The sequence below is a fragment of the Lottia gigantea genome (genome assembly GCF_000327385.1).
Source record: "Lottia gigantea unplaced genomic scaffold LOTGIsca_2, whole genome shotgun sequence".
NCBI classification, from domain to species: domain Eukaryota; kingdom Metazoa; phylum Mollusca; class Gastropoda; family Lottiidae; genus Lottia; species Lottia gigantea.
In genome coordinates this window covers 4322589-4345960 of record NW_008708400.1, presented here as the reverse complement: position 1 = coordinate 4345960, position 23372 = coordinate 4322589, and the positions used below count along the sequence as shown (strand labels likewise).

General features: G+C 32.1%; 3 protein-coding genes across 3 annotated transcripts in view; 1 reads left to right on the top strand and 2 right to left on the bottom strand.

The window, feature by feature from the left end:
* Positions 1 to 1470: 1470 nt before the first annotated feature.
* LOTGIDRAFT_208961 (hypothetical protein) lies at positions 1471 to 8485 on the bottom strand. The gene is made up of 12 exons (XM_009053399.1): positions 8417 to 8485; positions 8286 to 8325; positions 5868 to 5974; positions 5431 to 5517; positions 4933 to 5093; positions 4549 to 4695; positions 4084 to 4151; positions 3848 to 3916; positions 3458 to 3609; positions 2928 to 3068; positions 2421 to 2583; positions 1471 to 2010 (listed from the first exon to the last, which is right to left on the bottom strand). Exons 1-12 carry the CDS (start codon positions 8430 to 8432, stop codon positions 1929 to 1931), a joined length of 1233 nt encoding a protein of 410 aa, XP_009051647.1. The 5' UTR covers positions 8433 to 8485; the 3' UTR covers positions 1471 to 1928.
* Positions 8486 to 11874: 3389 nt separating this feature from the next.
* LOTGIDRAFT_228361 (hypothetical protein) lies at positions 11875 to 13842 on the top strand (the record flags this gene model as incomplete). The annotated part of the gene is made up of 5 exons (XM_009053398.1): positions 11875 to 11953; positions 12011 to 12119; positions 12825 to 12954; positions 13217 to 13397; positions 13730 to 13842. The coding sequence occupies 5 exons, from the start codon at positions 11875 to 11877 to the stop codon at positions 13786 to 13788; spliced, it is 558 nt and encodes a 185-aa protein (XP_009051646.1). The 3' UTR covers positions 13789 to 13842.
* A 3353-nt stretch (positions 13843 to 17195) lies between these two features.
* The window catches only part of LOTGIDRAFT_152898 (hypothetical protein), a gene marked incomplete at both ends in the record, with an annotated part of 16633 nt that continues 10456 nt past the window's right edge, over positions 17196 to 23372 (bottom strand). Inside the window, 7 exons of the mRNA XM_009053397.1 lie at positions 17196 to 17461; positions 17612 to 17816; positions 17945 to 18048; positions 19249 to 19326; positions 19721 to 19910; positions 20267 to 20458; positions 20883 to 20981. Coding sequence (XP_009051645.1) covers positions 17196 to 17461; positions 17612 to 17816; positions 17945 to 18048; positions 19249 to 19326; positions 19721 to 19910; positions 20267 to 20458; positions 20883 to 20981 — 1134 coding nt within the window. The remainder of the gene's footprint in view (positions 17462 to 17611; positions 17817 to 17944; positions 18049 to 19248; positions 19327 to 19720; positions 19911 to 20266; positions 20459 to 20882; positions 20982 to 23372) is intronic.

Here is a 23372-nt window from a genome sequence, read left to right as displayed (position 1 = left end):
ATGGAAGCCCTACTTCTCAGTAATGAGTTATGACATTGTAGAATTCATTGTAATATAAGAATTATGATGTGATGTATCTGATTTGAACTACAATGCCCTTTTTTGCATCATTTATTGTCCATATCTGGATGGTTTCTAAAATGTTTATTTTTAGAATTTATCACATATCTAGTGTTAAATCTTACAAATATCTTATAATATAAGACTGTATATAAGGCTCATGTTATTTATGAGCATCTATATCAAATAAAAACAGTCTACTTAATATTCAGGTTGGAAAAGTGTTGAAGGGACAGGTGTTCCAATTTTGTTACCAATCAAACCTTAGTCTCCAAAAAAGGATTTTTTTTTTTGCTATGTCAATCAGTAACAGTGTTCACTGCCCACCGCTGAAATTTGAGGCTTCAAACCCATGTGTGGAGAATAATTTGCATTTGTCAAGTCGTCTTTTCTTGTATATAGAAAAGACATCTATAGAAATAGGAAAAGAAATTCTTAGTTGGAGATATTTTTAAAGAACTTATGTGGTTTTCGTACATTTCTAGTACTTCTGAAGATTATTTACATATATTCAAGACTCAAATCAACCGCCCAAAATAGCACAACTGTCCCTTTAAGACCTGAGTTTGTTTATATGCATTAGATCTTTTTAATATATTAACTTTCCTAAACATCCATAAATATTGACTGAATAAAGCTGCAACAGTAGAAAATGGAAGAGTGAACACATGTGGAACGGGTTCAAACATGGTGCAGGCACAATTCACTTTTAGTATTATCTACTGCAGATTATCGGACGTTGTCTTTTCTAGCCTTTATTCCGATTGAAATTTGATTAAATGAACTTGGCGACTGTATTAAAGTGCATATTATAATTTCCTTTGAAAAATAACCACTCTTCTTGTATGTAATATGAATTGAGAAATGAATGGGTGGTTTAACAGACACAGTAACCTTTATAGATGTAATGAATGGCTCTCTATTTAAAAAAATCCTTCATTTGTTAGCCAAATACCATGTTTAAGACAATATCTGTTAAATTGTTTGAGAAATATGAATCTGGTTTATATGACTATTGTTTCTATATTATCTATTCTGTCTATATATTATATATATCATCTAGTGTGAATATTGATTAAGATTATATAAACTGGTTAGACATATTCATCCATATTGTGTTATAATTGTCCAAGTCTTTAGGATGTTAACCAATCTTATAGAAATGTTGCATGAAAGCCAATGGAAACATCGACAAGGCACTGTAAACAGGTTTTCTAAAAAAATTTATGTGTATCAGGGACACTGATAACATCAATTTGCAAAAGATCAAAAGGTTTATGGTAGAGCATAGACATTTGTGAACAAAATATACCCACACAATAACTATACATGGCATAACTTAATATTATAGACCTGGATAAGCATCTATACTCACTAATCTGAGCTGATACTCATGAAGAAAACACAAATGAAGATAATTTTTTATTTAATTTGAAGAGAATTGTATGGAATATATAACACTAGCGACTACTTTCAAGAATGAGAATATAGAATTGCACAAATTGAGATATAGTAAAGAATAATGATAACAACTAAATACTTTTGCCCTGCAAAATTGATAAAACATTTGAGCTTAATGTAAACATTTTAAACTTCATTCTGATTCAATCATATATCCAACAATAACCTTACTCTTGTATGTTTCATTTGATCTTAACATCATTAAACATGTTATTAATGCCCAAATGTTTCTTAAATAACAATAGAAAATGAAATTTCAAATAAATATTTCGATGTAATTATATAATTAAAAAGAATTATAAGATAAAATGGGAATGCCTAAATGTAAGTTTGAAACCAGTAAAAAAAGAGTAAATTTAAGCGCCTATAACACAATATTATTATAATTTACTATTTGAATTATGTTGTCAACTTGATAACTTCTTGGTTAAATTCTCAGCAAGTTTGTCAAGAAATTCAAACGTATTCAAATAATCTTTTCTTGTTACACTGAAATAAAAGGCATGACCAGATATAAAGACAATGATTATAGTCAAGCAGAGACTGACTTATAAAATGTTATATCATCTAGTACTCTAGGCACACTTCAAAATTGTCACTGCCATATGGTCTGTATTAGGTTTACATCTAGGAAATTCAGAATGTATACACCTGCTAGCTATAGATACATAGTTTATTTGCATGTTATCATATCTGATGAAATAATTCAGACTGGCTGCACAATAAATATTGTTACGTCACAACTTGGGACTCTAAAGATACACCTGAATTTCCCAAAATGGGCATGCAACATCCAAAGTTTTTATAACTTTGGAATGCTACTTTCCATTGGAAAATTACTTACCTATAATGTTAGGGATAAAAAACTTAAATATAGCAAAAACTTTCAGAAAACCTACCTGTTCATGCCCTTAATACAGATAGCAAGATCTTTAGTCATGTCACCACTTTCAATAGTTTCAATACATACAGCTTCTAAACTGTCAGCAAACTTAGTTAATTCTGGATTATTGTCTAATTTAGCACGATGAGCTAGCCCCCTTGACCATGCAAAAATAGAAGCTAAAAATAGTAAAAATAAAAGTTGTAGCATGTGGTCCAAATACATGCACTAATTGAAAGTAAACAGACAGTTGTAAAATGTAGGAAGAAATCTTTGGAACAATATAATATCAGATATGGCTGCATTTGCGATTCAACGGTAGTAGAATCCTTAATTTACTCTTACAAATATATCATATTTATCAATTTTGTATCTCAACAATTAAAATTTCCATTCTGGATTGGAGAAGACAAGGAAATGAAATGATAAATTCCACCGCATACTTTCAAATGCCAAAAGGAATGAACATTGACTATTTTTTTTTAAAGAGAAGCACAGTGTGTGTTTTAGCTATATGACTTACCAATAGGGTTAGTGGAAGTTTCTTTGCCTTGTTGATGGAATCTGTAATGTCTTGTGACTGTACCATGAGCAGCTTCAGCTTCTACTGTTTTACCATCAGGACATATCAATACACTGGTCATCATACCTAATGATCCGAACCCTGGAAACACAGATATTTTACATATTGAAATGAACTTTGATCACAACATGAGTTCAGTTTTGTTCCTTTATAACAGGCTTGAGATTATTTAAGACTCAAGGTCCCCAGGTAAGATTTGTTTCAACTCTCCTGTCAGTGGTGAAGGTCAACTGGGCTGATATGGTAAATATATCAAGTTATTGATGAGGCTATAAACTAAAGGTTATAAACTGTTTTGCTACATGCTCTGCATATGTCCCTACGGAATTGGAGCAGAAGGACTATAACCTTTCATCTCATTTAGTCATTAATCATATTCATCTACAACTATTCGTTTAAACTGTTCCACTCTGTATCTTAGAAAGAGTCCATTTCAGCAGACATTGTAAATTGAGAATGTATACAATTACCTTGAGCAACTGAATCCGACTGTACATCACCATCATAATTCTTACACGCCCACACAAAACCACCTTCTGATTTCATAGCATAGGCTACCATATCATCAATCAATCGATGTTCATACCAAATACCTTTCTTCTCATATTCACCTTTATATTCTCTAAATTTATATACACATAATAATAATCAGAAAAAATATTCAGCTCCTTCATGCAGCAAGATTCTATTTATCAAGAGCTTATCTTACACTCTTGCAATCATATTTGTGGACCACGGCCAAACATGCCATATGAGAAACTGTTATTACGTGACGATATTGCATTTTCACTATTTGAGATTTAACAATCAGTTTAAATTCAGACTATTCTTTACTGTCAGTTTATAGATCTTACTATTACCTATCATAAATATCTTGAAAAATATCTTTAAATCTACCATCATACTTCTTTAGAATAGTATTTTTAGTACTGAAAAGATCAATGAAGAAATAGAAATATCAAAAATATCAATATCATTTATCACATGAACTCAAATCCATTCCTTAGTAAGTTATCAAAGGTTTTAGTGTTGAAGGTTTGAAAGTATTGAAATTTAATAGCTGAATAAAAAAAAAATTAATGTCCATCCAACCTACCTTAAATATAAAGGCCAGCCTTTCTGTAGAGCAAACTTAAGTGAACTGTGAGCAAAATCTTTAATACTCTACAAAATAAAGACAAATTTTAAGTAGACCTATTTCATTGGATAATAATAACTCCCAGCCTATTCAAGTCCTGTAGTCCTGTTTTTTTTTTTTTGCTTCATTGCATTTAAAAAATAACATGCCTCTTTTCATCATTCTAATTTTCCTTCAGATATCTATGGTTCTTTTTATTACAGAAATACCACAGCAAAAGTTGCTATATGGAGCTAATAAGTGTATTTTGAGATACTGATGTCATGAAGTGTTTAGTATATAGTGGAATTACAGTTGTCTGACTGAAATCTGGATATTTCTGATATGTCAATGGAAGTCTTCGCTATGTTTAGAAGTGTTGTCAATTTGCTAATGTTTGCCAATAAGACTTTTTCTCCATTTCACAAGACCCAATAGACTTACAGCGTCTGTATTGTACATTCCCATGGCAACACCACCAGATTCTTTAAATTCATAAACTGTAAACTTTTGTTTCTCGCCACCATCACTGGGTGTAAAACTCATTTCTAATTTTCCTGGTCCCCCTACTACAAAATCTGTAGCTTTATACTGAAAATATACAATAGGTCAACCAGAGATTTTTTTAAATTAACCAAAATGGAAAATAAATGATTGAACTAATAGAATTATAAGAGGATATTTTTGAAAAGGCTGTACACCTGCTAAATATAAAATGCTTTAAGAATTACAAAAATCTTTTCAAAATCTCACTGAACATTTCAGATGACAAATGAAGCTGTTGCAAACGCCCCTTATTCTCAAGAAACTGTCAAATCAGTGTCTAACCTGATCTCCAAAAGCATGACGACCAATAACAATACTTTTAGTCCAGCCTGGTACTAATCGTGGTATATTTTTACATATAATAGCTTCTCTAAATACTGTTCCACCTAATATATTTCTGATAGTACCATTAGGGGACTTCCACATTTTCTTTAACTTAAATTCTGAAATATAGAAACACAGAACCTGAAACATGTTGTTACTCAGAGTTTCACACTATGCAATGTTTAAACAACTGACCTATTTCTGCCTCTGAAATATATTAATACCATAAAAACACTATTTATCTAGTATCAATTATCATTCAAAAAACATTAAATACTATTGATTTATATCAATTTTAGTTGAAGCCAATCATTATGAAAATGTTTTATTTAGTACAGCATTTCCAATTTAAAAGTTTAGGCAGTTAATATGCTGTAGATAAAAACTGACTTGGAAATTTTTGAGGGTTGCTTTACACTCTTACTTGATGCCAATTATGCTCATTAGGGCACTTACCTTCAACTCTCTTTTCATCTGGTGTTATGGTGGCACATTTAATACCAACATTGTATTTCTTTATGGCATTAGCTGCATCAATAGTTACTACAAAATAATAATGAAATAAGTATATTGAAATCGAACATACAACAAGAAATGTTGTGGAATCCCATAATAAATACATTAACAGTGAACAGAACTGCAAATTTTCTTTCCTAACATTTAACAATGAAATTTGTTTGGGAATCTAAATTTTCCAAGTTTATGCCATGATTTAATTATTTAATATTGAAATGAATTGGTGGAATAAGCTGATCTGCAAAATTGGATTTCTACTGTAAAAAACTGGATATGCCAAACTTTTATCACAAGAAGGAAAATTCATAAGCCTTCGATTTACTTTGGAATATGATTCACAGACACAAGAACTAATTGCGTATGATTACAAATATTACCTTGATCATCTGTAGCATCTCGATGTTCAATACCCAGATCAAACAGATGTAGTTCTAAATCTACAAATGGTAGAATTAATTTTTCCTTTATCAAATCCCAGATGATTCTGAAAAGAAAGACATATACTAGGTTAAGTACAAACTGAGATTGGATGTTCACAATTTATGTTGTTGAAGGAATCAAATCAATATGGAGCAAAGCAAGACTGCAAAACTGACTAGACAGGGTCAAGACATCAATTAGAACTTTAAACTATTTAGTCTGAATCTTTGAAAACCTCAATATACAATAGATGCTACTTTAATGCAATCTTAAAATTGGTTATTGTAATTTTCATTGTTAAAGGAGTAAACTAATTGTACATCACTGAGGAGCATATTAAGAAAAAAATGGTCAGACTACTCATAACCTTACACTAGACATTTAACCTAACACTTTAGACCTAACAATAGCCTTAAACAAGCAACAAAACATGGTCTAGTTAGCGCTTGAGAATAAATTGTATGTAAGGGTAACTATTATTTAAGCTGATGCATATTATAAAGATCATTCTTATATAAGTTTTCCTACACAGAAATCATGTTACAGATTTCTGACAATACAAAATAAATGTCTTTTATAGTGGTGAAGTCAGAAGGGGTAATACATTTTTCCCAAAATGTGTTAGAATGCACTCAAATCAAATCCATTTTTAAAATTTTTTAGGCAAAACCCATGATGCTTCCATATTTGGAATCACAACCTCAACAGTTGTCACCCCCTCATATTTGTACCCTCACTTCCAGAGGGCTAGCATTGCTACTGGTCCTTTCGTATTAAGGATTTGTAACTCACCTAACCTTCAAAAATTAAGGCCCTGCATGAATTTGTTTCATAACACATAGCTGTAGGGTGTGACTTATTAGGATATTTACAATTGACATCAAAATACAATAATAATATATGTATGTTATTGAGATTCCAATATTCCATCCTCTTATTGTAAGAGGCAATGTCTATTGTAAACACACCTTTTCTAAAATCACATCTACAATCAGCAGTCCATGTATGATGCACTCTGTACTTTAGACATACAAATTAAAACTGTGATAGTGAGGATCAAAGTCCATCTTAATCCTGACATACTTCAGGTACAAGTGACATAATTGAAGATATTCAGTAAAAAATCACGAAATATTTAATACTATTTAAACAGATCCTTTTTGCAAATTATAAAGCAAAGAAACTTTGTACAATTTTAATAGCCTGAATCTTTTGTTTTGATTTTACCTATGATTTACATAATATCACAACACTTTAATTGGTGATTATAATGACTCAATGCACAAAATTGCATCAGTGTTTTGTACAAATATTTTTCTATGTACATATCCTAATCTTGAAAACCTCTTCACATTTTCGAGGACCATCAAGTTATCTTTGCTATGAAAAGCACTTAAATTTAACCAGAAGAAACTTTGTGAATATTACAGTGACATAAATTAAGAAAGCTTATATTATATAAACAATATGGCAATATATTTAATATGTGAAATATAACTTGATAGTGACACAGCATAAACATTATCAGGATAGTTTTACTATCAATGGACTTTGACCTCTCTCTTCACACCATGTTCATGGTCTAGCTAGAACAGACAAAAACCACATGGTCTGTTGATCAACTGATAACCAAACTGAGTAAAAATGGTGCAGCTGCAGAAAACTAAAAGGATACTTATAAATCACAAAAATACTTCTCATTATATTATTTTAATAAATGTGTGGATTTGTTGAGACTCTCTTATAAATTTCAACTCTGGTCTATTTAAAAAGCATACATAATTAGCAAGTAATTGGTGCCTCTTATTACCTGACATATGATATATATCACTTAGCTTTTCAAATTCCCACCTTTGTCAAAAAACATTAGCTATCATTGCATTAGAAAAATCCAAAGTTATCATATTGAACTACATGCTCACTTAAACTGGTCTTCCATTCCATCTAAAGCTTTGCACCGAAGAAACAGGTTTGGGCTATTGTCATCCTGGTGTTGAAATTCACATCATGCCCTACAGTACCGTCATTAGGGTTTCTAGTTGTTAACGCTAAATAGAAGACGTTTCACTAAATGCTGCAGTCAATATTTTGACTGTGAGATTTAGGCTATACCTGTTGTTAGTGTAGCCATAGGCTAAACGTAAAATAACAGGGTATTGCTACCAGTTTAAAACAAATTGAGCAATTATTGGATCAGAGAAAAAAAAGTGAGTACAGGGAAAACTTTTGTCTTTGTACTATCAGTTTCTAAATATTCGGAAGGTTATTTCTGAAATGTAACATCTGACAATATCTTCAGAAATAATCAATTCTTCACATTTATTTTTCAGATAATTTTAACATTGAGGCTTCATTTGACATTTTGACAATCTTACCTTGTCATCTCATCTCCTTGCATTTCCACAACGGGACCGCCTGAAAATAGACAAATGTAACATTAGTAGACGTAATAATTGATGACATAAAAGCTTTCATAAAGAATGTGTGAAATTGGGGACTGGCTTACCTTTTATTTTACCCATTTTGAAAACTTGAGAAGCCTGTATGAGAAGTAGTTGTGATGACTCGACTTGTCTTAAATGAAATAAATCAACAAATGTAGCGACCTTCACCTCTTGACCCCAAGTTTGATTGGACAATATTTCCCGCCAGCCATTATTCTTGATCATCCGGACGCTGATTCCACGTTGTACATTTTAGCCTTGCATATCCAGATTATTCGAACAATTACAGGATCTAGAGCCTAGCCTATGTATACATTGTTCACATTCTTAGACAGTACCCAACCCACGGGCATCTATATTTTTTAAGAGAATTGGAGTATCAGCCTCAAATAGAACTTAAGAGTTTCTTTTCGATATAAACTTACAAAATATTATATTCTTACCAACACGTTATATATTCTTATCAACGCAAAGATATTCTAAGACGAACAGTTCTATTTGAGGCTGATCTTCCAATTTTCTTTAAAAATATAGAAAAAATTCAAAAAACGTTTTGCTTTACTCAGACATTAGGGGTACTTTGAAATGTTCAATTCAATTTTTGTATATCTTGCGTATCTTGCAACTTTGTGTCTTTCCTAAATGGTATCCTGTATTATTTTTGTTTATTCTATTTTAGTATTTCTACGATGATATCGCACCTGCAAAAGAATATCCTGATCCAATCAATGCAGATGGTTCCAACAGCACAACCAGGAAACTTCTTATAAGACTGTAATTCTGCAACAGTTGGTCCAACAACAGAGTTTAAATGTTGTAAGTATTCACAAATCTTTTTATATTTTTCATTCAGTACGATACATTTCCAATCAATCAATAATGTAGAAAACCAGTAGCAGTATCACATATTGTGATTTTATCCAGTAAAATTTAATTCAAGATTTATTATCGGCTACAATTTAATTCCAAAGAATTGTAAAAAATCAAATTATATTTCAGATTTGATAGTTTCAGTACAGAATATGTGGAGATTATTCCAGAACCAGTGCCGTTCTAGTGTACAAACTCTGATCATGTAAGCTTTCTGATACATTCATTTTGTGTTCCTTAGACAATAAATGTATAGCTTGGTCGATTCATTTATATTTCTATGCTGAAATGTAAAAATGATATTTTATTGTTTTCTATTGTAAAATGAAATGAAATGAACGGAGTTTTACGACCTACTTTCTGCACCATGTGGACTAATGAAGACGGGCAACGCCATGCAGGGTGCGATGGGGGAAATTTTGTCAGGACAGCGGCATTTGCCTTCCCTTTTTTCGATTTCCAACTGTCGAGGGAATTTTAACGTCCACGCAGCGCACGGGGCCTCGGTTTATTGTCCCATCCGAAAGACTTACACGCATCACTGACAGAGGGAAACCTGATTGAAATATCCGAAAGTATTAGCTTGATGTTTTGTATTGTAAGGATTTAACTTTTGGATTATCAGAGACTTGAAGAAAGCCTGTCTTGAATAACGACCTAAAGAAGGCTATTTGGTTCAGTTAAAAGAATCCATATTCAAGAATTTATCTGACAGAAATATTAGGCGGAGCTGTGCATGCGGTATCAACATATCACCATCCAAATTTTACCTTCATATTCATGTTTGTCCAGATTTATGATTTAATCTCGTTTCAATTTTAAAACGACTCGTCATTTCTTTCTATTTAAAGACGTAGAGAAATAAAAAGTGAAATTCTTAGTTTGAAGTATTGAAGATTTTTGTACATTTCTAGTACTTCTGTAGACTATTTATCTGTATTCGAAACTGAAATCAATCCCTGAAAATGGCGAACCTGTCGAACAAATTCAGTTTGATCAAGTGGTTCCATAGATGTAAACATCATATTATGAATATTATTTTTTCAGGTATAATGTAGAACGTATTTGATAATGAAAACTTTGTTCTTCGTGGACGTAAGTTTTCCTGTTATATTTGTGGTTCTTTCTTTTTTCTAAACCGTTTGGTAAATTATGTTTGTCTATCATTACAGTCGAACGACAAGAGGAAGTTTTAGAGTGTAAAGCGATACAGGTGACTGAAATTGTAGAGTCCAATATTTGTTTTTCGATATTTTATATGTTTTATGAAGTATTTGAATAGTTTATTTTTATTTCATATCCCTTTCTAAACAAAAACTATACTAATTAGTGAATATTTATGAAAATGAATTCAATAAAAAACAAATAACCAACTGAGGCGAAGAGTATCATTTCACAATTTTTGATATAAACACAATCATGTATTTAAATAACTCAAACTTCTGAGAGAAAAGCTAGCCTATACAACAAACATAGACGAGAACGATGGAACGAGTTGGTTTGCTTGCGATCTTAGCTATATGTTTGGTTCTTGCACATTGCAAATACATCGAAGGTAATATTAATTTTAAATTCTTTCAATCAACTGAATTTACCTGCATTTACTTTAGTACCTAGTTCAAAGGGCATATTGTATCATAATCAGCGAAAGAGAAGAAATCCATGTCGACTACTGCACTTTATTGTCGTGAAAATTTTTTTAATGTTTATCCCTGAATCCAGATTTGTATTTGTAAAATAAATTATATTTCTATTTTGCCTTTATCCATTGCTTCACAGGTGAACAGCGACGTGCCTTTTATATACTTTGTATCTAAATTCAATATTAATGCTTTTTTCTGTTTAAAACTTGAAAATTAATAAGCGCGAATGTCAAGTCCAAAAAAAAAAAACTCTTTTACAGTATTTTAGCAAACGCCTTTTTTGTCTTGTAAAAACTCTGTCCAATTCAAGAACAAAGTCTTCTAAAAGAAAATTGAAACTTCATTAGATTCATAAGATATGCTAAGTTTCCAAATTTCGAGTATCTGACCTAATACTTGTGAAATTAGTCAAATTCAAATTTCATTTTTAGAAACCGAATAATTGCGAATATAATACACAGCGTGTATAATGCGCACCCTTCCCTGCATTAACATAATTAAAGTGCTTCGATCAACTTCAAAATTTGAAATTTAGATAGTTCTCTTGCAATCTGTGCATTTTTTTGCAATTTCTCTCCGATCCGGTTTACTTTCTTTCTCACATATCTATATAATGTTAAAAAAATCTTCACACTGGCTGTATCGTTATGCTAATAGAACCTTGAACATTTCACTGAACATCTTAGTCTACTATGCGGATCATTGGGGGAATTGGTATAAATATTATCAGTAGCGTACTTTGAGCCACGGCCCCGGACCTGTGGTTTTTGTCGGGCTGGTCTTATTTTGAAATGAATATTAAGTCTTCTACATGCTCAAAATTCATCTGGTGTCGTCTGAAATCCGTTGGCTCAAGAGGCTTTGGACCTTCGGACCTCATCCCAGAGAGACTCCTTTTATTTTTGACCTTCTCCTCCAGCATTATCTAGATACTGCCCTGAATATGACTTCAAATAGTCGCTGTTGTCAGTACATCGAGTTCGATTGTGTTTTAACTAGGATTGGATATGGAGGTCAACTTTCCAATATCGAACCCCTTGGAAAGCTTGAATCACATTCGCTTTGCAAGCTGTATCAAATATACAGGTACGTTCTTTTATTCCTCTGAATAGTATATACCTTGTACTTTTATATATACATCAGATATACAGAGAAGAGTAGACAAATTAGGGATGTTATTTGTTGAAAGTCAAAAAATACATTTACGAATTCATGACAATTTAGAAATGACAGCTAAATTCAACATTAATGGGTAAGTATTTTGAGATTATTACTATAAGCCTAAAAAACTAATTTTGAGTTTAGTTCAGTTTGTAGAACCTTCTAGCTTTTTTCAACAAAGTTTCAGTTCCTTGGATTCCCCATCTTCATATTGACAAGCTATTACGAACTTCGTACTTATACATTGATTGCAATTGTCAGTCAGGGCTCCCCGTAAACGTCCCGTAAACCCATGATACAGATATGCAATTGAACTTATATTGTGTTTTTCATTTTGCTGTATAGACAATAAACATATATATCACAGTTTATTATAACAGTCTAATTAAAATTAGATCTAACTTCCGTTCGTATTTATTAGTTTCGTTTCGAATTTTTTTATTAGCTATTAGCTTTGTACGTAACCACTACAGTAAGGTCTAACACTGTCCTTCTTGACTTTTCATTCTGATCACCTTTGCTTGACCTCTGTTTTAACCAATCACGTGGCGTGACAAGATAATGTGACGCGAACAATAGGTGCATTCCGAGACGAGCGGACTTGATAAACCAGTCTTATTTGCCTCGGAATGCACCTATGATTGTCCCCCTCCCCACCTTTCAAGCCACTGCCACTGCCCCGTCTTGCCACCAATGAAAAAGTTAAGTTACGCCACTGCTCTTTTGCACTCCACACACAATACTGCGGCCCATATTTGTCATTTTCTTCATCTCTCTTTTTTGATCAATTTATCAGAGCTGAGGAGGAGAAAAGGGTTGTCAAGAGGTGGTATGCTTTATACACCCACGAATCCGTCAATGTATGGTTTAAAGGGGATTATGTTCAAGGGATATTTTATTACTTGGAAGGTAGCAGTCCTGTGAGGGTAGGTATAAAATGTATCTGTATCGCAGGAATTGTTCAGCTGAACTTATCAGTAAATGTCTTCACAGGCTTCCCTTTTTGCTATATATTTCCATGTTACTCCTTCATTTCATATGATGACTACATAAGTAAATTGTGTTGAAACGTTATGTACTATGTTATGAAAGAAGTATGTTATAACATAATATATTGTTGTTTCATGTGGGCGCATAAAAATTACACGATTAGTCTCTTTTTTTAGTTTATTTGTTAATTACCTATAGGTGACAACCCTGCATGAAAATGGAACAATGGAAGTCATGTACATTGGAAGTTTGTTGGACAAAAGATGTGAAATACTCAATTGTCAATATGAATTTATTCAACCGGTTGGTTCCACAATGAGAAAAGAAGTTATAGATGCTGAAGGCTGGGCTCTAATAAGTATCGTCTCTTCACCCAGTCGTAAGTTTTTACAATGAAAATAATGATAAAATAATAATTCTTTCTGCTGTTGTTGATGACAACTCTGATGAGCACGAGTATCAGTCCTCATCTATATAGCGATATTGTGCTTTGGAAATTATTGGGATAGAAAGCTGAATACATCATCCGTACGGTACTTCAGGCTGTTGGTTATCTGTGGCCAAATTCCTACACAATCACAATACAGTACATTGAAATTATAGAGGCTATGAATGTCTGTGCATATGGAAAGGATAGACAACCTCTTTTCACTTCGTTTAATGTATGTATTTTATGTAGTAACAACTGTTTGCAATTTTTTATATTTTTAGTCGGAGGCTATGATGGTGTTTCCGTAAAATTTGATTCTAAATTGATATGTAGTCTGTAAAGTTTAGAACCAATTATTTTGTGTCTTGTGAAGAATAAAGTGTCATGCATCATTGGTGTTAATTACGCTAATGGATAGTCCAAAACGGACAAACTCTTTGATAGTACACTGGCTGTGTACGTTAAGATCCCTCGATGGATGGAAACCGAAAAACATTAGGCTTACGCCAATTTTCTGCCAAAATATCCCTCATTGCACAGTGCGTGGCGTTGTCCGTTTTCATTTGCCAATCAAGTGCGTAGAAATAGGACGTAGAACTCTATTCATGTCATTTATGAGAGTATAATCTTTTATTGGTACTAGTTGATTAAAGTCAAAAGGTAAAAGTTCCCACGGATCTAATAAGCTTAAAGGGACATTACGCTTTTCTGCTTCGAATTTTTTTTTGCACAGATTTGTGAAAACTATAGGCTAAACCGAAAACTATGGAAAGGTATCCCATAACGTATAATTCTAACTAAAAAAATCCAGCGATGTCTCCTACGTTTTCTAAAGATTTCAACTGAATATAACGAGCCATTATAAAGCCAATCACCGAAACTAGGTCAAACTGCTTAATTGTAGGCCTAATCTCAGTTTTTAATTAACCCTTTTAAAACAAAATCAGTTTGATAAAGAAGATACATAGATATAAATCGCATACTTTAGAAATATATTCAGGTATGATTTCCGACGTTTTTGATAATAAAAAGGTTTTACAAAAAGCGGAATACCCCTTTAAATTAGCACAACGTCTTTTTAGCTTGCTTGTATTCAGCTTGTATATACTGAATCTGAATACTGAACATCGCCAATTGAATCACAAATTCTATAACTATATTTTTCATGGCAAAACAAAAAGTAGTTTCATAAATCTATGCTGATTGTTGGCTTGTTTTATTAATTTGAGGACCATGCTATTACAGTTCTATATTTTGAGGTTTAACTGATTTTTCTGAACCATTTCACAAATTACCAACAACTTATGACAAAAAGTATTCATATAAGTTCGTAATAAGATCGTCAATGCAGAAACTTGGGTGAAACAATGGGTGACTTGAATTCGATTTATAAATATTATCTGCTGTTTTTCTGTAACAAATAGCACAAAGTTCAAGAAAAGTTCAAACACATAATAATTGTTAGAAGCATAAAATCTTTCCCATATGTTATTAAGTTTTATTGTTTGGTTTAAGATTACTGTTAAGAACAGCATGATAAGATTAAAGTTATAATCATTTGGTCATGCTGTAGGGTTTATAGAATTTAAATTTTTCACATTTAAAACTTTTACGGGTCCATTATATTGCATAATTTCTTTTCAGACTAAATTATCCATGAATATGCTTTTAATATCATTAGGCTCAATTTCTCTCTTAATTCTGGATTGAGCTAAAGAAAATGGAAGATTTTCTAATACTTCATATTGCATATGTGAGTAACATAGGGAATATATCAATCCAAAAGCATGCTGATAATTCACCTTATTAAACTTTCACCATTGACAAGGGGTAGCCTAACAGGCAAAATTAACTTTCGGAACTCGTTGACCAATTGTACCTTTGTTTCATAAACGGGAATTTTTCAGCTGAGCTAATCAGTAATTTTCGTCTTCAAATCCATGTTCCATGTGTGTGAGTTATCTGTGCTTGAAAGTTAAAAAGACGACTCGTCATTTTAAGATAATCTGTGCTATATAGAAAAAACATTAGAAATAGATAGTAAAATTCCTAGTTTGAAGTATTTTTAAAGGAATTATGCATTTTTCATACATTTCTGGAATTTTGAAGACTATTTACATATATTCAAGGCTCAAATCAGCCCCTATCTCTTTAAGGTATCAAAGGTCTAACATGTCATAACAGTTAAAATTCATTGAAATTTTCGAACATTTTAAGGAAGCTATCCTGAACAGTCAGTTCAGTGAGTTTGCAATACTTTTGATGTTCCAATTGAAAAATACAAAAACTTTGGCTTTACAATTTTTATTGGTACATGCCTATAAACATGATACATGTATGTATAATAGTACATAGTTTATAGCATTATTAATCTCAAGTATTCTAATCTTCTTTTACATAATTAAGGCATGGAAGCACACAAGAGCAGTCACATTCAAACTATTTTAAATAGCATCTGTAAGCTAAGGCTTTTTCTAATAAATTTGCATTATTTAGCATTATCAATGTGACACGTATTAAAGTCACAAAACCACAGTCTCATTGCATCAATTAACTGTGGTTTAAATTGCCATAAATTGTGCATTTTAGCAACAGGTGTCTTCAGCTCTGAAGGGTCACAAGCTATTGAATCAGCCATATAAGTCTCTTGGTAGAAGCAGTCTAACTTTCGCCCTTGTTTATTCAACCTCTTACACAGGGTTAAGAGGAATACTTCAATCAAGCGTCTGGTTTGTCGAATTTTCACCTAATATTGTTTCAATGAATCTCATTGGTTCACAGATTATCTCTAGACTAAAATAAGTGTCAATGTTATTGGTCGGCTGAATGACAAATGCAACAGCCTTTTACCCTTCAGATCAGAGATTGTATTTTATCATTTTATCAAATATTCATCTACATGGTCACAAATAAACTTCATATAAACATTATATTGTAAATATGATTTAATATCAATACCCTCTATTAACAAAGAATTTGTTAATGCCCAAAATATAACATAATAATAATAACAAAATATATTAACAGTTGTAATCAACGAATCAAATATTAACAAAGAGGGGTTAAGTGGGTTAAATATAACAATGGGAAGAAAATGTCAATCTTGGTAGGGAACTTGTTTTGATATATGATATTTACATTACACTAAAGTTACAGAACTGTATGGCTTAAATAAGAAATGAATTAAGCTTGTTTGTTTGAGCAACTAGCAATTTTGACCAAGCAATATCATCATGTAAAATAAAATGTAACACATTTATCAAATTAACATACAAGGACCACCAAACTTTCAACACAAACATTTTCAAGAAACCCATTCTTTTAAAGAAATTTAAAGTTTTGACCATCTTATTTAAGATTAACATGTCCTTTTAACAGATACCATTCAATCAAAATGATCAAAGCCCTCTTTTAAACCCCAATAAAAACTGGTATTGAAATTACTATTGAAATGTGCATATCTTATATATCATACATGGACTAGAAATTAGCAAGACAATCTAATTGCAAAGAGATCAAGACATGGGAAAGACTTCGAAGTAGTCAGAAACCTAAAGCACATCCATAGAAACAACTTAAGTCTAAAGCCAGTCAATAAATTTGCCATTACTTTTCACCAGTCATACTGATAGTTTACTAGCATCATCAATGTTAGATTATATCATCACAGAGATGCCAGAAGTTCACAATTGACTGATGAAAGTTAACATTTTGGACCCATGGATTATCTTAATGTTGTTGATGTCTTTAAGATTTTGCATCAACTGGTGAGCTAGCCTGTCTTGTGAGCAAACGCCTATTCCTCATTCGTTGAACTGGTTCAGAAATATCAGCCTTCTGCTCGAAATATGCCACAACTGGAGGCTCTGTTAACAAGGATGCCACAAGCTGCTCAAATGAAATGGACCAATCTTCATCAGCCTTGCTTCCAATGGATTTCTGATCATTAATTGAAGACTGATGACTTTCTGTCATACTGATTCCACTTTCACCATTTCCACCACTTGCTTCTCCTGTGGATTCACTTGTACTTTTCTCATCAGTTTCTACAGACTCATTTATTACCTTAACTTGAGTATCTTGCTTAGGGTTATCTCCCATTTGTGTTTTGTTGGCATCCAAAATGGAGCCGCTGTCAGGACTAGCTGAAATATCACTTTTACTATCTGGATTGTCAGAGAAAGGTGCATCGGATGAAGAACTTTGAGTATCTATTGAAACAGTTTTCTGCATACGAAACCTTTTTCCTACTTCACCAATTTGTAAAAGAAGTGTGCCAATGGTTGCTATAGAATGGTACAGGTCTTGTTGTTGTGGGCTGTCTAAGAACATGTCATACAGTGTCTTCCATAGCTGTATAAATTGTTTCTGAAAAAAAACAAAAGTATCGAACCATGACTTAAAGCTTAACAATTAGCTAATACTCAAAATTTGGCCAAAGCATGTTGATGTCATCCATGAGCTAAAGTATAAGGATGTCATTCTTGAAAGCTTACCTGATTCATCCTCTCCACATTCTTGTAATCTTCTTTCGTATCAGATTGTAATTTCTCACTTAAAGTTCTCTTTCTTCTTTTCTTATTCACATAAATACCACCTTCTGGAAATACAAAAGTCATAGTCATAATCATTAGAATGGGAAACCTTTAAAACCAAACCTTCAGAACTCATAAAGTATCACTCAGGATGAAAAAAATACCCCCAGAATGACCCTGAAACTTGAAAAAAGTACTAAATGAATGAATCTCATGAAGCTTTTTTGATACAAAAAGAATTGGAAAATTAATATCTATGCACCATTGATAGTAAATAGTGTATTTGGTTCAAATATTTTGTGGTCAAATAAAGAAGTTCCTTGTGATGCTAAGACACATCAACACAGTAACAGTATAGAAAATTTAAATTCCATGAAGATTACCAGAAAAATTTCCCAAGATGTAATTATCAGGACTAGATGATGTACTAGATATATCTAAGACTTACCTAGAACGTAATTATCAGGACTAGATGATATACTAGATATATCTAAAACTTACCTAGAACGTAATTATCAGGACTAGATGATGTACTAGATATATCTAAAACTTACCTAGAACGTAATTATCAGGACTAGATGATGTACTAGATATATCTAAGACTTACCTAGAACGTAATTATCAGGACTAGATGATGTACTAGATATATCTAAGACTTACCTAGAACGTAATTATCAGGACTAAATGATGTACTAGATGTATCTAAGACTTACCTAGAACGTAATTATCAGGACTAGATGATGTACTAGATGTATCTAAGACAGTAGATGATGTTGGACTCAGTTGATCAGCAGCACCAGTAACTAAACCTAATGTAGTGGGTGGCTTTATGTCTTTACCCTCCTCTGAAAAATAGCCATATATATGAACTTCTACAGACTCAGAATAGTCTTGGATTGGTAAAATGTGATCACCACCCTAAACCATGTGCTTAACCCTTTGAACACTATGTGCCAGATAATATACCACGAGCTCAAGAGAAAGTTGAGGCATTATTGTAACAAATATGAGAAAAATTGATCTTCAAAATTGAATTACCTTTTGGAAGATCATCTTTTGGTTTTCCATCTTCTGCTACTGTATCCTGCTCAACACTGGGAAGCTCCAAATCTGGTAAACAAGAAAGCAGATAAATTAGTGTGTTGAAATGGAAAATTAAACCAAACACCAGATGATCTCTTAACAACAATTCCAAACCAGCATAGATGGAAGCACCAGATACTAGATAAAAGACCCAAAAATAACACTGAATATAAAAACCATACCTTCCATCTCTTCTCTCATAGCTTCTAGTTCAGATTCATCAAAGAAATCTGTAGCTTCCACGCCACTTTCAGTTGAATCTAGTAATATAATACCAACACCATTGTAAATAAAACCTCAACCATAAATGATATGATAGAGAAAGATTTGATTAAAATGTACACATTTTGTATTGTTAATAAATCTAGGTTCGGATGTGAAGTTTTAATCAGTATATTTTTTATTTCATGGTTCAACATATCCACAAATTAAGTCCCAACAAACTATGCAAATATAAATAGGAATATACAATAGATAAAGAACAATCCATGAAATCTGACGTTGAAATGCTTGACTTCTCATTCTCTGAAACTAAGGATTGTAAGCAATTTATTTATAGTCCATGTCCTTGTTCAACATTTTCTGAAAGCCTAATAAGAGTTGGAGAAAAGGTAAAATAGCATAAGGACACCATTTCCAAAGAACCAAACCTACCAGTGTTTGGAGATGTAGGTGTGTCAACATCTTCTTCCTCCTCAATGTTATCATTTGATGTTAGAGCAGGTGGTAAGTGAAGTAAATATAGTAATTTAATTCTTTCACTGACACTACCTTTACATATAATACCCAGTATATGTACAAACTCTTTAAAATTAATCATATTATCTTTATTCTCATCTAAATACTGAAATGTAATGAAAGAAAAATGTATTTTTTTGCGAGTTTAGTTATGAGTTAGAGTTATGTCCAACTATCTGAAATTGATGTCAAAACCAAAACATGTGTTAACAGCATAGAATTATTTGTTCTTAATCACTAAAGGGGGGAAATAAGAGGAAAAGAAACGACTTGTTTTCTATTTTTTAACAGAAATACCTAAGATAATATGTAGCATTAGCTTTCTATACAAAAAAAAAATGTTGACCATATTCTTCATAAGGAAGCGTATATACTTGGTAATTTTTCTTTAATGAAGACAGCTACTTTGTACAGAAGAAGCAAATTTGAAAACCTGAAAGCATAATTAAATTCTGAACTCACCCTGAAAGCTCTAATAGCTAAGATACCAGCATGTACACCAGTAGCCCATGGTGCAAGAGATAGAAACATAGTTTTAAACTGGTCAAAATCTACCTTGTATAAATCATAATAAGGTCTAGATGGGTCATATTTATCAGCTGTTTCTGCAGGCTGTTGACTAGTTCTCCAATAACATGATGTTAAATATTCTTCCTGGAATACATTGGACAGAGATTCAGACAATTCATGGATGATATGAACTCATTCGGTTCATTACCCTACTTAGCTAGGCAAGATACATTGGTGTCACTTCCTACATTCTCCTAATGCCACTATGTGCGTTGGTTTCTTCAGAGATTTTACTTAACTCATAATGTTTATTTTGTAAGCTTACACTTGTTTTTTTTATATATCCTATTAGGTCTTAAGTTATTCAACTAGCACAGTTAAAATATGCTTAATTTCTATTATTTCACTCTATCCTTATGCTGTCAGCTTAATTGAAAATGGAAGTTGCAGCCTAACCAATTACTCAACACAGAAATAAACATTGGTAGATATACTCAAAATACATTCAAAACCAAACTATTAATGACAGAATGTAATTGTTTGGAGACAAAAGAATATGAAAGAATACCTTAAAAAGAATATAAAGTTCATCTAATTCTTTGTCTTTAAATAAAGTATCAGAGGCTACACTTCTTATTATATTACGTTTAGTACTATCTTCTATATTCTAACAAGATAAAAAATCATATATAAATGGAGTTTTTATTATGTTGCGTACAGTTTGCTCATATTCCTGGTGTTACTAGTAAACAGCAATGTCAAGTTAAAGATGGGTTCCCTTATTGAAAATGCTAATACTTATATGAGTAGAAAGTAGAGGTGTTCTAATGACTTGCAAAAAGACCAGTTTGTCTCACATGTCCATAATAATGTCCATACAAGCAGAATTACAATGAGTGGCCGATCAAGAAAGGTCAATACTTAACTGTACAACTTGTAATCTATATTGTAATATCAATTTACTTGTACAACTTGTAATCTATATTGTAATCCTTACTTACCTGTACAACACGCAATCTATATTGTAATCCTTACTTACCTGTACAACACGTAATCTATATTGTAATCTCAACTTACCTGTACAACACGCAATCTATATTGTAATCTCAACTTGCCTGTACAATACGTAATCTATATTGTAATCTCAACTTACCTGTACAACACGCAATCTATATTGTAATCTCAGCTTACCTGTACAACACATAATCGATATTGAAATCTTAACTTACCTGTAAAACACGTAATCTATATTGTAATCCTAACTTACCTGTACAACACGTAATCTATATTGAAATCTTAACTTACCTGTAAAACACGTAATCTACATTGTAATCTTAACTTACCTGTACAACACGCAATGTATATTGTAATCCTAACTTACCTGTACAACACACAACCTATATTGTAATCCTAACTTACCTGTACAACACGTAATCTATATTGTAATCTTAACTTACCTGTACAACATGTAATCTATATTTTAATCTCAACTTACCTTTACAACATGTAATCTATACTGTAATCTTAACTTACCTGTACAACACGTAATCTATATTGTAATCTCAACTTACCTGTAAAACACGTAATCTATATTGTAATCTTAACTTACCTGTACAACACGCAATCTATATTGTAATCTCAACTTACCTGTACAACACGTAATCTATATTGTAATCTCAACTTACCTGTACAACACGTAATCTATATTGTAATCTCAACTTACCTGTACAACACGCAATCTATATTGTAATCTCAACTTACCTGTACAACACGTAATCTATATTGTAATCTCAACTTACCTGTACAACATGTAATTGTAACAGTTTGTTATCGAAATGTCAATTCTTTTTTTTTTTTTTTTTTTTCGATTTTTACACACCTTCCTGAGCTTAGACTACAATAGTTGCAGCACCCATTCAACATTCACGAACCTTAGATATAGGCGACGATGTGCATAAATATATTTTGGATCTTTTTTGCAAAACCGGAAGTGCCACAGTTCAATATATGCAAGAATAGATAATCGGCTCTAGAAGTCGTATTTTTCGGTCGATTTTCTTTGGGTTTGCATTTTTGGAATCTACTGTTAAAATCTGAAAGAATAGCAGTTTCAAAATTTCAAAATTCGAAAATTTGTCGCAGACATTTTTTTTGCCAAATTTTGAATTTTTTTCATTTTTTTTGCTTTTTGTCTGATTAATCTGAAAAAAATTGAGCAAAGACAGTTTAAGAATGTAAACAAAATGGTACAGTCAAATTTTCAATTTCACTTCCGGTTTAAACAGGAAAACGATGTTCACTTCCGGTTGAATATCTTCCGGTGTAATTTGTATAGGACAAAAATTTTTATGCGGATAGGTAGACAAAGTTATGACAAAAAAACGAAGAAAAAAAAATCCGGAACAGACGTGAAACTTTGGCCGCCATTTTGATTTTTCTGAAATGATTTGATTTTTATTCAGACATAATGGCTCATCCGATTTAAATGATTTTGGTGTCAAATGAAAGAAGATAAAAAAAAAAACATGACATTAGGAAGCCGTTTTTCGATTCTCAATTTTTCTTTTGCAACATCCGGTTGAATTTTTTCAAAGTTTGAAGGGTCATATCTTGTGATCGTGAACTTTGATGACCTTGACCTTCATAAGGTCAAAGGTCATTGACCTTAGCTATCAGTTAATACTTTGACATCTGACCTCCGACATGTACTTCCGAAAACAGCCAAATTCGCAACTTTGGACTGCTCTAGCACGTGACCTGTTTAACCTAGAGGGTTAATTTTTTCGGATTCTTAATGTGCTTTTCATGCTCTTTCAAATGATTTATAACAATCGTTTTTTAAAGCAAAATTGAAATTCGTGAACTTTTCAAATTTGAGTTTTTTTTTACAATATTTCTGTTTCTTTGAGCTTGGTGTGTATATATCTTATGACCTATTTTATGTAAAACATTGAAACTTGGAACACAACAAGACAATTTGAATATAAATTAACCTATGACAAAAAAGTTGAGGTGGGCGTGGCACATCCGGGTTGAATTACTAATTGTTTACATTTTG

Bases quoted from the DNA above. Each gene is read 5' to 3' on its own strand.
- LOTGIDRAFT_208961 (XM_009053399.1), bottom strand. The intron at 5,518-5,867 runs GTAATATTTGTA...ATTATTTTGTAG, and splicing joins AGATGCTACAGATGATCAAG to TAACTATTGATGCAGCTAAT. The intron at 2,584-2,927 runs GTAAGTCATATA...TACTATTTTTAG, and splicing joins AACTTCCACTAACCCTATTG to CTTCTATTTTTGCATGGTCA.